General features: G+C 33.8%; 2 protein-coding genes across 2 annotated transcripts; both read right to left on the reverse strand.

The window, feature by feature from the left end:
* Positions 1 to 540: 540 nt before the first annotated feature.
* Dis3l2 (Dis3 like 3'-5' exoribonuclease 2) lies at positions 541 to 13,137 on the reverse strand. The gene is made up of 6 exons (XM_014245288.3): positions 11,363 to 13,137; positions 9,812 to 11,243; positions 9,282 to 9,401; positions 8,539 to 9,190; positions 1,421 to 1,571; positions 541 to 1,352 (listed from the first exon to the last, which is right to left on the reverse strand). Exons 1-6 carry the CDS (start codon positions 12,711 to 12,713, stop codon positions 541 to 543), a joined length of 4,518 nt encoding a protein of 1,505 aa, XP_014100763.3. The 5' UTR covers positions 12,714 to 13,137.
* Positions 3,978 to 5,039, reverse strand: Kaz1-ORFB. The gene is made up of 4 exons (XM_036364640.2): positions 4,840 to 5,039; positions 4,684 to 4,767; positions 4,422 to 4,604; positions 3,978 to 4,325 (listed from the first exon to the last, which is right to left on the reverse strand). Exons 1-4 carry the CDS (start codon positions 4,871 to 4,873, stop codon positions 4,282 to 4,284), a joined length of 345 nt encoding a protein of 114 aa, XP_036220533.1. The 5' UTR covers positions 4,874 to 5,039; the 3' UTR covers positions 3,978 to 4,281.
* Positions 13,138 to 13,965: the final 828 nt, after the last annotated feature.

Consider the following 13,965-nt stretch of genomic DNA (forward strand, 5'->3'; position numbering starts at 1 on the left):
ATGAAAATATTTTATTATTGTTAATGTCGAAAAGTTTATAAATAAGTTGTGCATCCAAAATTACCTTCAGCGTTCCCATAACAGTCGGGTCTATGTAACCGGAACGGACCCGGATTTTTATCCGGCCAAAGACTGTCAACTCGGTAGCATTCCACCAAATTACTTCAGGGATGTGTTCTGCCTCTACAACAGCTACATGAGCAAAAACTTGGCGCGTTATATCACAAAATTAGCGAAAGCTAAACTCACATGCTGCCTTGTAATTTTAATTTTTTAACTACTAGAGAAAAATTTTTTTTGATTTTTATTTTCTAGACATAATTCCAGTAATACACTTATTTCATTTTTATCAATCGACTTTTGCATTAATTTTCGCTTTTCTTGCCGCCGACAGTACAACTTTCGAAATATTTTTTAACAACAGCTTTATTTATAAACAAATAAATACAAATGAGACAATCAGACTATTTTAATAAATATCCCTACTAAATCCAAATAAATAATTATAATAGTGATGATATATGTATATATAGTTATATGCTACGTAATTTCACCTTTCGGTATCGGCAGGCAAAGTGCTTCTTTGAGAGTTTCACTTTCGCATAAGCTAGGCATTGACGGGGCTGTCTGACTGCGTAAAATACATTGCATTGTTTTCACTTTCCAATTGTTCTCAGCGAATGGATCGCGTAACAGTCCAAATGTACACTCAAATACCCCTACGCAATTCTGCTCAGTGTGCAGTGTACCACATGCCAGTACCAGCACTAAGCCATGCACATTCATACGTCCTTGAACACCAGCATGTGTGAGATTCGGATTGAAGTAAAAACCAAACTGTTCTTTTGACTTGAAAAGATTTGTTATAACTTCGCTAGCACTATCGCATTCGTAATCATTAATTTGATCCGTAGCAGCTATACGCAGTTGGAGCGTTGCATCTGACCAAAAATCTTCGACATTTAATGCTTGCATATTGAGATTGCTAAAAAACCACTCTGTAAATTTGCGAGCCAGCAAGTGAATGGGGTACGGAGCCTCTTTGTCATTCCAATCGTTAGAGTGCGTCGTAACAGTGGAATCGACCTGGTTGAAAAAAGTTTTTTCGCTTTCATATGGCAAAGTTATTTGATTGTCAACACTATCAGTATTATGAGTTATGTGTTCACTCTTGGTTTGTAAGGTATTCCAATATTCTATGATTTTACTAATTAATGCGCTCTTGGTGAAGTCTGCATTAACTTGAATTTTTCTGTGATGTAGATATTTAAAAAGCATTTCTCGAGTTATGGCTCGTTTGTTAAGCAAAGTTAGAGTATCGCCAATTTGTATATATACATAGTCAAGTGCTTCTGTAGAAGAAAAAAAGAGATTAGGGTTTAACTAAATAATGGCGATTTTGTTTATATACTATATATACCTTGCGCTGTTGTAACCTCGCATATATTTTTTGTCACTGATCTCGCAACTTGCAGCAATACAGGTACATTCTGCTCCTCGCTTACTAAAAAGTCCACGATACCTAATTTTTCCCGTTCTGTGATTGGCATGACTCTTTTTCTAAAACTGATTCAATATCATATTCTTATTTATCCACAACATTATAGCAAAAATGTAAACAATAGGATCAGCTGTTTGCCGCCTAAACAGGGTTGCATGCAATATATTAAAAATATTATGTGCCATAATTTTGGTGACTTTTTTTCGTTAATCCTTATAAATAAAAAAAAATTGTATTTGTTTGGACAATTATTTTTAATTATCTATAAATGGTGTTGGTCTAATTAGACGCGCCTAGCTGTTTCGGTCAGCCATTTGTCGTTACTTTGGTTCCATAAAAGTGTGCCTTCCGAGGATATGGGAGCGTCCTTTTTCACGAAAGTCCATGTTTTGCTAATCGGGTCAAAGGCGAAATTCTTCGAGTTTGCTGGAGTCGGCGGTGAGGTGTTTATTATCAGTGGTTTTCGTGTGACTGGCACAAAAGTGGGCTTAGGACCAACCTGGGTGCCACCGCTTATCAATTCAAAATCGGCGTTGGGATCGTTAGCGGGTCGGGGCAAAGCAGGAACAAGTGTCGCACAGCTAACTATTATTATGGCTGATTTCATTTGAAAAATATATAAAAAGGAATAATTAAAATAATTAGAATTAAAACATCGGCACTTTTATCATTTACTGGATTTATTGTAGCTCAACTTTATTTGTGCTCAACTTTATAGCAAAACATACCAAGCGCGAAAGTATTCCTTAAGGTTTTCATGTTTTCAATTCCCCCAGAAAATTTGTTGCTTTCGTATTAATAGCGTCTTTGCTCTTCAAATGTCGATTCTTTACTGATCTTTCGAATCCACTGAGTTGCATAAAATTATAATTCTTTTGTAGATACTCGCTTGGAAATATAAATTTATATACATATGTATGTACATGTGTAGTTACATTTGCCTAATTATGTACATATGTCTGTATATTTATTTGTAGATTTATATGCTGGCTTACTGATCTTATTTACACTCATTAAGATGTGATGTTATGAGCTCTGAGTTAACCATTTTGATTGCTTATGTCAAGAGCGCTCAAAACAACAATTATTCAATTCCAAAAAAATTAGTCATTTGAGCTGATCATACAATATGTAACAATTATCTATCTGCATAAATAGTTTATTAGTATGGGTCATTAAAACTGAATGAAAATTACTGAGAACGAATAAAAGCTTCGTAAATCAACGAAACCCACCACAAATCGATCGACGACTAATTTCAAAAGTAAAACAGTTCCTCTGTATGCTTAAACGTATGGGAGATAAGGTAAAAAGTGATAAAACTAGGACGGAATAGCCATGCGGCAGCCAAACACTCACTACGCTCACGTCAGCTGGGCTTGTGGTAAACCTTAAGTTATTTATATACATACCTACATACTTGTATGTGTGTGTTATGTTTACACCGTTATACAGTTAGGCCAAACAACTGATAAAATTTCATGAAACGTCTTTTCAATTCTCACACGTCAACTTTCTTAGAAGTAACTATTTATTCAGGATAATGATGCTCATCTATCCCAGACCTATCAATGTTTATTCTACAAAACTATGAAAAATAATAACGTTCAGAGAGGTAAAATTAAGAATTATTTCCTTTTGATCCATTTTACTAAATACAAGTTAGAACTGGGTAAGCGATAAAACTCTATAAGTGAGAATAATTCTCAGCTCCCGAACTTTGACCTCTCAAAAACCTCTATGAATGAGAAACAAAAACCTCCATGAGTGAAAGTCGTTTTTCCCACTCTGACCTCTATAACTGAGAGTCTCTTTTTTATTTACCTCTATAAGCGACAATTTTCCTATGTATGACTTATTCTTTTTTTCAGGAATCAGGAACTATGTTGTATTACTTTTTTGTCATGCTCATTGCAGTTCATTCATATTATTTGCAACGAAGAGTACAGCTCTTACAACAACTTATAATGTCTAAACGAAAAATCAACGTGTTGTCGTTTTAGTGAGAAACCTATATAAGCGAGAAAAAATCATGGTCCCTTGAACTCTCTCTTAACCAGTTTTGACTGTATTTATTTTTGAATTTAAGAAGAATTATTTTAACTTAACTTTAGAAATTAAGAAAGAAGTGAGAGAATGGCACTAACTTACAATATCTTAGAGATCTTTTGATAGCAACCATGTTTATAAAGTTAAATCTAATTATAGATTAAAAGAAAAGATTTAATATCGAAATATTAAACAGTGAGCACACGATATTACATACAAATTAACATACATATCTTTAAGTATTATAATTGTGTTTCCGTTACACAAGTTTTGAGCAATTCTCTCTGCTAGGAAGTTCTCTGGCTTTAATTGACGAAAAACACGAGCGCTTTTGTTCAAACTTAATTTGAGTCAAACAGCAACTGATAACCTCTGATAATGGACATCTCCCCACAATCGCCGATATATTAGCACATGTGTGTATATGTATGTTTGTATAAATAATTATATTATTTGTTTAAATTTCAGTGAATATTAATTATAAATTCCATAAAATTAATTAGACTCCCAAAAGTAAAGAATAATAAACATCAACTCAATAATGTCTATGTGTGAGTGAATATTTATAAGCGAAACAGTCTCAAACTTAATCTACCAGAGGAGGCCAATAGGCCAATAGGCCAATAGGAAAGCCTATTTGAATTTAACATTATTTTCGATTTAGTTGAATATAAATTTTATTTAACGTTTCGGATGAAATTTATGTTCGTTAAAAACGCACTCTCAGCCATTTAAGCCAAGGGAAAACAGGTTCCTATGCGTACCAAAACAACATCTGAAAGGAATAAAAGAAAATTGAGTATGTATTTTAGCAACAAAATCAAGGGAAAATACAAGTAAATCAGCGTTGCGTCGAGCGTTTAATACCAACCTTGACCGCAACGTGCGGCACAGTCCAGACGAGCTTGGTTGTGATAATTCTGACTGTCGCTACCACAAACAGGATTGTATTCCATGGTGGTGGGACAATCCCTCAAACAAGCTAGATAGCCTGGTGAAGGCACTGTTGTCGCAGAGGCGGGCGGTGCAGGAGTGGTAGTCGTAGTACCGGCACCTAAGCGAAGTGATACAAAGGAGAATTCAATTTTAGGTAATTGTTGTTTGTTAATAATAATGATTAAATATGTGCTTACCAGGACGGTCCGGCAAAAATGGATTCGAAAAAATTGGACCCTGCCACTGTTGGGGACGCCCACTCGCCAACGCGCATATTTGAACTAAACATAAACAAAAAACAAATTTTATATATTTAACATTAAGTTAATAATACAATTAACAAAAATACTTACCACAAATACACAATATGATTAATTTAGAATTCATGTTTATCTGTGTCTAATTTCCCTATTTCGTATGCAAATAAATCTGTGTATGCGTTTATTATTTGGCAGCATGCGATAATCCGCGACAACCTTCTGCGATTAACTCATCGTAAATTATATTTTCACTGCCGGTTTTATACGCACCGTCATTGCGAAGATCAAGTAAAACCCCATTACTCAGCTCAAACATACAGACAAACAAAAAAAAATTGTATTCAAACTACATGTGTCCACATTCGTATTTACGTATTAATATAGATGCTATATTATGGGAGATTATTGAATACTTGGTTTGCCCTGCTGCTCTCAAGCCTACTCCTCTTCTTTCGACTTCTCTCTTATACAAATTTTATACTTAGAGCTTTAAAAGATCGATAAGCAATCGAAACGGCTCATAAGTCTGCACAAACTTTGCTATTATTATCTAGCCAGTAACTGTGGTCCAGTTTTAAAATTGTTTATTAATGATTTATTCTATTTTACTTAGTAATTAATTTTAAGCACTAGACTGTTCACTGAAAAACCTGAAATTTTATAACTAAGTAGAGTTTATTTTAAAACTTTTTTTATTATAAATATATCTTACTGTAGAGCAAATGCAGTGTTTTTGCTCGGTTTAGAACCAGATATTTGTGGCTATTTTAAGCTAACATAAAACCGGTATCTTTCTGACAAAATATTATACACGTGACTAACATTAATTGCTTATATGGAACAAGATACTCGGTTGACTCATTGGGTTTGCAATACACACTAGTAACATGGTAGTCTGTAACTCGTTTATTTCACTGCGGGGTACTTACAAAATTCCACGTATACATACATACATACGTATTTACACAATACAATTTGAAGGCACGTTTAGTGGAAGGCATATTCGCAAGTATGGTTGGGGTTAATGATACTTGTAGAAGGGTTACACGATCTAGTTCTTAGACTTAGACATATATTATAACTATATTTGATTTAGATCTTTTTGAGTATGTTGTAGAAGAGAATGTGCATTTCATTTATTTTGCACACCCTAAAAAGAGAGACTCGGAATTCATATTGTATGGAATTCTCGCAAACCAACGCAATTATCTCTCGGTAATGGTAACAAACTAAAATCTAATAATAAGACCTTCGTTAAATCATAAAATAACAGAAAAATGTTACATTAGAGGTAAGTACCGTTAGACAGATCTATCTATCTATCTACCTAAGTACCGTTCCCACGACAGTCGGGTCTATGTAACCGGAACGGACCCGGGCTTTATCCGGTCAAGGACTGTTAACCCGGCAGAATTCTGCCGCTACAACAACTCAAAATAAAATTCTAAGTGGATATTTTTTTATTTGTGAAGTCTATTATAGCGTCGGTGCAACCGAAGTTACCGTTTTTTTTTTTTCATTCGAATTCGTTTCAGTTTTTGTTAACTTTTAATTCTACTTTTGGGGGTATCCAATTAATGCTTTCCTCTGCATCAAGGCCAGAAACTTTCTGGTCTTAAAACATGTTGGTACAGAGTATAATGAACGATTTTAAGACCAAAAGCTCGTTCAATATTTTTTTGTTACCAAAACACTCCGTGGAACCCGTTTCGACTCGATTGAGACCGTAAAAGAAAATTCGCAGAGGGAACTGAAGGCGATCCCGGACAGCGCCTACCACGGCATGTTTCGATGATTTGAAAAATAGGTGGCATATGTGTATCGCTTCAGATGGAGCATATTTTGAAGGCGACAAAATAAATATTGATGAAGATTAAATATGTTTCGTGTTATTTACAATTTCCGGAAATTTTCTGGTTAATGTACATATATGTACATATGTTTGTATGTATGTACAAGTATATTCATGTACATAACAGAAAAATTAATGTCGTATCGCTGCTTTCTGCTTTTGCAGAATGTTTGCAGTTTAACAATATACAAACCGATACACTGCGAAATGTTTAGTTGAAATGGAACAACTCGATGAGTGTAAAAACATGTAACATATGCATTTAGCGCATTTTTAAGTGCTGCTTTGATACCAGGAGATATTTCGGCTTGTCATTAATTCTCACCATATTGTCACACTACTCGATCACATTTAATTTAAATGCATCACCTTACTCCCTGAGAGGAAGGAAAATGGCTCAAACAGATCCTATCCAACTCTGAAAGTTCTTTGATTTTAATAATTTATTATCTCGAAATGTATATCTATATTTAGATTACAGAAACTGAAATACATTGGTACATTGGTAATTAACCGGTGTTTGAACTGATAGGTGGCTTGCATGAGTACTTTTTTTACACAAATGTTGTTGTGGCAGCGGTAGAAAACGTGCCTGTAGTAATTTCGAAGAATGGCGCAGAGTTGACAAACCTTGACCGGAAAAAAATCCGGGTACTTAGCCCCGACTAGCGTGGGGATGGTATCAAATATACAAGATCGCACCTAGCACCTAGCATAATGAATAATAATCAATATTTAAATACAAAAATTCAAATTTCCAATAACAATGAGTTAGTGTAATACGTATTCTTATTGAGAGAATTCGCTCTTTACAAATACCATGGTAATTTCCGTTTATACGTAAAATTTATGAATAAGGCAGTTATTTTAGTAAGCATATTAACAGTTATAAAAAATCGCAAAACAAGCTATAACACCAAATCTCATTAAACACAAATTAAAAACTCATTAAGCAACAAATAGGAACTATTAATTTGCTGCTCCATTTCTTATGGTCTAGAAAGTTCGTAGCGTTTCTTAAAAAGGGCAGCACAACGATTTAATACATGCTGTGGTTTGTTTATTTTTCTGGTGATCCAAACAATTATCATGATTAGTGTTATTGGGCCATATGAGCACCGAAATCGATTAAGCTACTGGACCAAAAGAGCTTGCTGCGGGCGAAGACGTTAAGAAAATCCACAAAATCATTTTTCCCGACTGTAAAATGATGTTGATAGTAACAGTGGACACTCTAAAGATATCAAAGGAATGTGTTAGACATATTATCCATGAATATTTGTCTTAAAACGATGATTTTTCCACCTGCTTTTTGAATAAACACAGACTGTGCGATTAATCGATATAAAGCAATGAATGATATAAAATATAATTTGTTTGGTTCTTTTATTTCAGCTTCTCAAGTTGGTTTTTTTTCGTAAATAGCCGTTAAACTATATAAAATAGCTTAAAATATAAATACATACAATAATGCTTTCATATTTTTCTATTATATCAAAATCACATATCAACTAATTGTTTTCACTTAAACAATATATGATTTTTGCTCAGTATCAGTATATTTACAAAAAATATGTTCGTGCGTATGCTTCGCATTTGTCTAAAACTCGTGGCTCTACTAAATTCCACTTGAAGTTCGTCTAAATAAGTTCGATTTCTTTTAGGTTCATATATTTACATGAGTTTGTCTTTAAATGAAATTTGCACTTTTAAAGTGAGTTAAAGAGTTAGAACACAATAATTGTCACTATAAAATGAATGCTAATGAGGTATATTTTAAGTAAATTAATCATAAATCCGTTTGACGTACAATTACAAACAATAGTTAAATTTAATTAAATAAATTCCATTAAGATAACAGAAATGTTTTGGAAACAAACTATTATGTATGCATGTATGTGAGTTATCTAAAATCGTCTTTTTAAAAATGGGCTTGTTTAAACACGTTTGTCATTATTCTTCTTGTTGTTACTATTTTGCTTTGGCTTCGATTTTGCGTTTGCCGATGTTTGCTGTTGTTGCGACTGGTTTTCATCCAATTCTTGCACTGAGCGCTCCGATGTATGTCGCTGTTTACGCACACCACTATTTTCACTCGTAGAATTATTTGCACTACTAGTTGCTTGTTGTTTTTTCTTTGACAATTCTATACTGTTGATTTGGCGTTGCTTAGGATCCGGAGACACGAAAAAGCCACAAACTTTATCATCCCAAATTACTAACTTCACATCAATGGTAGAGAACAATTGCAACTTTACTGGTGGATTCTTTGAATTGCGCTCGGCAATAAGCACGTAAGCAGGGGCGTTTGAGGTGTCCACCAACACTTTTTGTATTTTAAAATTAATACTGATCGAGTGTCCAGTTTCAATAGTGACCACATTCAACAGATGTTGGAAAATTTCTGTTACAACAGCACGCATGGTAATTGATTGTTTCTCTTTAATATAGCGTCTAAAGAAAAGATTTATGGATTCGTCTCCGGCATTTTTAGCATTGTACTTTTGGTCATTACAAATTTTGGCAAGCATATGCAAGTCGTCAGGGGTACGTTTGGGTGGTGGACAGTAGTTTAAGGCAGCAGCTAGAACCCTGAAATAAAAATCAAAGAAAAATGCAATAAAATAAATAATAATATGTACATAATAGATTTCATGTAGATAATCGCTTTTCAATACCATACCTGTGAACTAGAATATCCGGGTAACGTCGTATAGGACTTGTGAAATGCGTATAAATAGGTATGGAAAGAGCATAATGCCATAGATCAGCCTCTTCTGATTTACCTTCACTACAGAAGTACCTAATAATTAAAAACAAAAAACGAATTAATAAACTTAATGAATTTGAAAAAAAAAAAAAAATGAATTAAAAAAAAAAATAAATAAATTTGACAAAAAAAAATTAATTTGGAAAAAAAAGTAAATTTGAAAAAAAAAAATAATAAATTTGAAAAAAAAAAAAAAATAATATATTTGAAAAAAAAAATAATAAATTTGAAAAAAAAAAATAATAATAAATTTGAAACAAAAAAAATAATAATAAATTTGAAATAAAAAAAATTAATAAATTTGAAAATAAAAAAATTTATAAATTAAAAAATAGAAAAAAAATTTAAGATTTGAAAAAAGATTTTAATAATTACTTAAAAAAATTACAATAAATTTGAAAAAAACCAATAAATAAAAAATCTGGAGTAAAATGTACACTTACTTAGCGCGTGCCATTGGTTTCGTGAGCAATGCACTCAGACAAGCGTCCATTGCTTCGGGATCTTTTGCCTCGCGACACAGTTTCTGCATACTGGTGTACACAGCCTTTGAGCTAGAACAATCGAACTCCATACCTAAGCTGACTAATTTTTCACGTAAGTTCTTCATCGATTTCGAAAGTGGTGGACCGTGATTACGTAATATGGATATATCTGGGAATCGATCATATATAAACTGCGCAACTGATTGATTCGCCAACAACATGAATTCTTCAATGAGAAAATTCGCCTCTTGTCGACTATCCAATTCATAACTTAAAGCTTCTCCGGTTTTAGGATCTAAATTGAAGCGTATTTTCGGATTATTGATTGATAATGCACCACCATCAAATCGTTTCTGGCGTAATCTCTCAGCAATTGTATTTAAAACTTTGACACGTGAGCATATGTCATGAACGGTGAAGCCGTTGCAAATTGTAGGAAAATCGTCCATGCCAAAATCTTCATTCGGATTGTCGATCACTTTTTGTGCGTGTTCATAGGCTAGCTGGACACATGAATTGATAACAGTGCGTGTAAAACGCGGTTGACCAATGATTTCGCCGTGTTTATTTATACGCCAAAAAACGGAAAACGCAAATTTGTCTTCGCCTGGCAGTAGTGAGCACTTAAAACACAATGTTTTGGGCAGCATGTGAATAACTTCGTTTACCAAATATATTGATGTAGCACGTTCCTTAACGATATTATCCAACTCACTGTCTTCTTGTAGGTAATGAGCTACATCGGAGATATGAACACCAATTTCATATATGTCGTCGCCCACAATCTCCACGGAGACAGCATCGTCCAGATCACGAGCTGTAAGCGGATCAATTGTGAAAACACACTTTTCTCGCCAATCTTCACGAAAACGTAAGTCAGCTGTGGTTATAGGTGGATCAGGCTGCCCATACAGGTCATTGAAACACTGCTCAAATGGTTTTATATTCTTAAGTCCATTATGCAGTAGGATGGCTTTTAATTCAGCTTCTACATTGCCTACTTTACCAACAGGCTGCAACAATTCACCAATACAATGCCCATTAATATCCGTCTCAATAACTCGCACCAAATAAAGCAAACCACAGATATCAGCTTGATTTTCTGTTGTTATGTGCGAAGAGCATGCGCTTACTGGAATGTAAACCATTGGTACACGCATATCGTGTGGTTTTAGTTTGTAATAACTAATCTCATCATTCAATTTCATGGAATTTTTGAAAGAAATAGTTCCAACAATTTCACGTAATGGCGTTTGTTTTACTATAGAAATCACAAACGATTTCGGGCAATTATCTGAGGCAGCAATGGCGGAAGCATCCAATTCATTGACATCAGCATCGTTGTCTGAATCAGGCGATTCCGTATCTTCGAACGGATCCTCGTCATCAGCTACAAAAGGAATCAAAAATTCAAAATCACCATAACTTATGAAATCACTTATCATATCACCATATATTTAGAGTATATAAATGTAGGAAATTGGAAATAATATATATATATACAAATACCTAAAGAAAATGAAGTGTCTTTGCCGCCAGTTATTGACGCTTTTTCAACCGTTTTTTTTTCGTCCTTAGGTACTATGTCGGCTGGTGAAGAGGTTGGCGTAACTCCTACACCCATATTCATCACGAAAGCGCGCACTATGTCGCCTTCAAAGGCATAGCGCCTCGCTACTGGCAACAAAATTATGCCGTCACGTTCAGTACCTTCTCGGTCCGTAGACATTGTAATAAATGATTGACGATTATTCTTACGATTAATTCGTATTTCGTCCTCAACTATACGTCCTATTCCAGCTTGCACTAACTTTTGCGCATACGATTCTAAATCATCAAAAGTTCCTTTGAATTCCAACTCTTCCGCCTTTTTCATTTGTTCTGGGCCGAAATATTCGGTCACAATATTATTCAAATATTTGCTTAAAGATTCTACCTCGCTTTTCTGATTTTTCGAGTCTTTGGTTACGTTATTCTTGCGCTTGCGTTGACTTCGTTTTCGACTAACTTTTTGTACGCTAGCATTGTCATTTACAGAAGTTGTATCTTTTTGTGATGCTGTTGTACTGGCATTAGAGGCCTCCGATTCCTTCCTCTGTTTGGCAGTCAGCAATGGTTGAGCATTTCTACTAGTAGACGCAGAAATTTCACTTGCTGTAAAGAGCTTTATTTGACGAAGCTTCGGATTATGATGCGCAAGTGTTAGAACACGTGCCTTAAGTTGTGGATTTTTAATAGTTAATTGATTTAGTAACTCATGCAGGCCTTCAACTTGCTCTTGTAGATCCCCAACTTTCTCTTGTAATTGCCTGCGTGATGAGTACTGAACTTGGGCAGTTTTTAATTTTCGATTATTTTCTTTTGCAGAAATTGTTGTTATACTGTTATTTAGTGAATTAGTAATGTTTACTTGTAATGATTTCATTGCTTGTTCTGCTAACGAGTCATTAACTTGAGAAACTTCCGAAATACTTGACACAGCCATAGCATGCTGTTGCAACTTACTACGGTGGATCCCTAATTTATCATGGAGATTTTTTGTTTTTTCCTGAAGAGTGGCTATTTTCTTAGATAAACCTTGTTTTTTTACAACTTTATTGCTTGAACTGACTGTATTCGTTTCCTCAGAATCGCAAGGTAACGGTATATTATCGCATTCCATCTGTGGCATTATGGATGCCTCCTCTTGGCATTTATTTAAAAATTCATTGTCTAACTTTTCCTGCGGGATCGTGTTAATTGCTGCATCTTTTTGCTCTTTGTCAACGCCATCAATATCATGTTCGCACTTTTCATCGACTGTAATAATTTTTTCGTTTTCCTTCTGTGTTTCCACCTCTTCTACACAATCCTTATCCATTTTGGTTTACTTAAACACACTTGCAATTTTTATATGAATTTTACAGATTATATATTACTGTTTTCAAATAATGAAAAGAAATTCGGAGACTCTTAAGTAAATTTACACAATATGTACTTTTTCAATGTTTTCACCAAATGGACTTGTTTGCTTATATTTTTTCCTTTTAACTTTTTGACGTTTTACCTAGAATTGTGAAATGAAAGCGTCAGTTGACGGTTTAAATAAATGTAGCGCCGTCAAAAAAAGAAATATTTCAGTCATCTATTCTCGGTGTGAAATAATATAATTTTTATCATGCGATATTAATAAAACTGTGAGGATGTAAGCTGAACCTGAACTATAGAACCATTGTATAAATCTACAATATACTTATACAATGGTTGGAGATGAAGTAAAACCGCGAGAATTGGATGTATACGCAAGTATATACTCAGGGGAAGTCCCACAATACTTAAAAGTTAGCGAAAATTACACTTTGCAAAAGCAAGATGTGGCACGTGAAACGTGAGAAGGCGCAAATAAAAAATGGGCTGACGACAGAGAAAAAACATGTTGGTTGTGTGATGCAGGCAAAGATTCAATAGATCATTGGAGACAAGAATGTACAGAAACTCAAAGAACTGTATTATCAAAAGAGGAAATCCTGAGCGTTGAAGTTGAGAAGGTAGCAGTAACCTGGTTGTAAGAAATTGTAAAAAAAAGAAGACCAAAAGAATCGTAGATATGGGCAGTGCAATTATAAAAATTAAAATTAAAGTTTTAAAGACTTACCAAAGTATATTATTTAAACATTATTTATTGATTCAAAATGTAATTTAAATACTTAAAAATTGTCTACTAATATACAATAGTTAATAACTAATAATTAATAGTTAATATAAGGTACCTTGTATCTAAGTCCTGTTTCTCGGCCCTGGTGACTAAAATAAATAAATAAAACTAATAAAATAAAAATATAATAAAACTGTGTCCAATGCAATTTGTATATGTTTCACGTGCAAATCAACAATATACTACATATAAAATCAAATAAATTTACGGTTTATTATTTTTAAACTTTTTTCTATAAAGGATCTTATTAAGTATACTTTTCAACTTTGTGGATTAAAAAATAAATTCTCAAGAGATATCGTTAAAACTTTGAATACGGTACTGTACAAAATAATATACACCGTTTTCATACCAAATTGCCACAAAACGCCTTTATTCATAATGTAAATAGGGCAACACCTTTCGGATAGGGTCTGTT

Source organism: Bactrocera oleae, chromosome 6 (genome assembly GCF_042242935.1).
Source record: "Bactrocera oleae isolate idBacOlea1 chromosome 6, idBacOlea1, whole genome shotgun sequence".
NCBI lineage: Eukaryota > Metazoa > Arthropoda > Insecta > Diptera > Tephritidae > Bactrocera > Bactrocera oleae.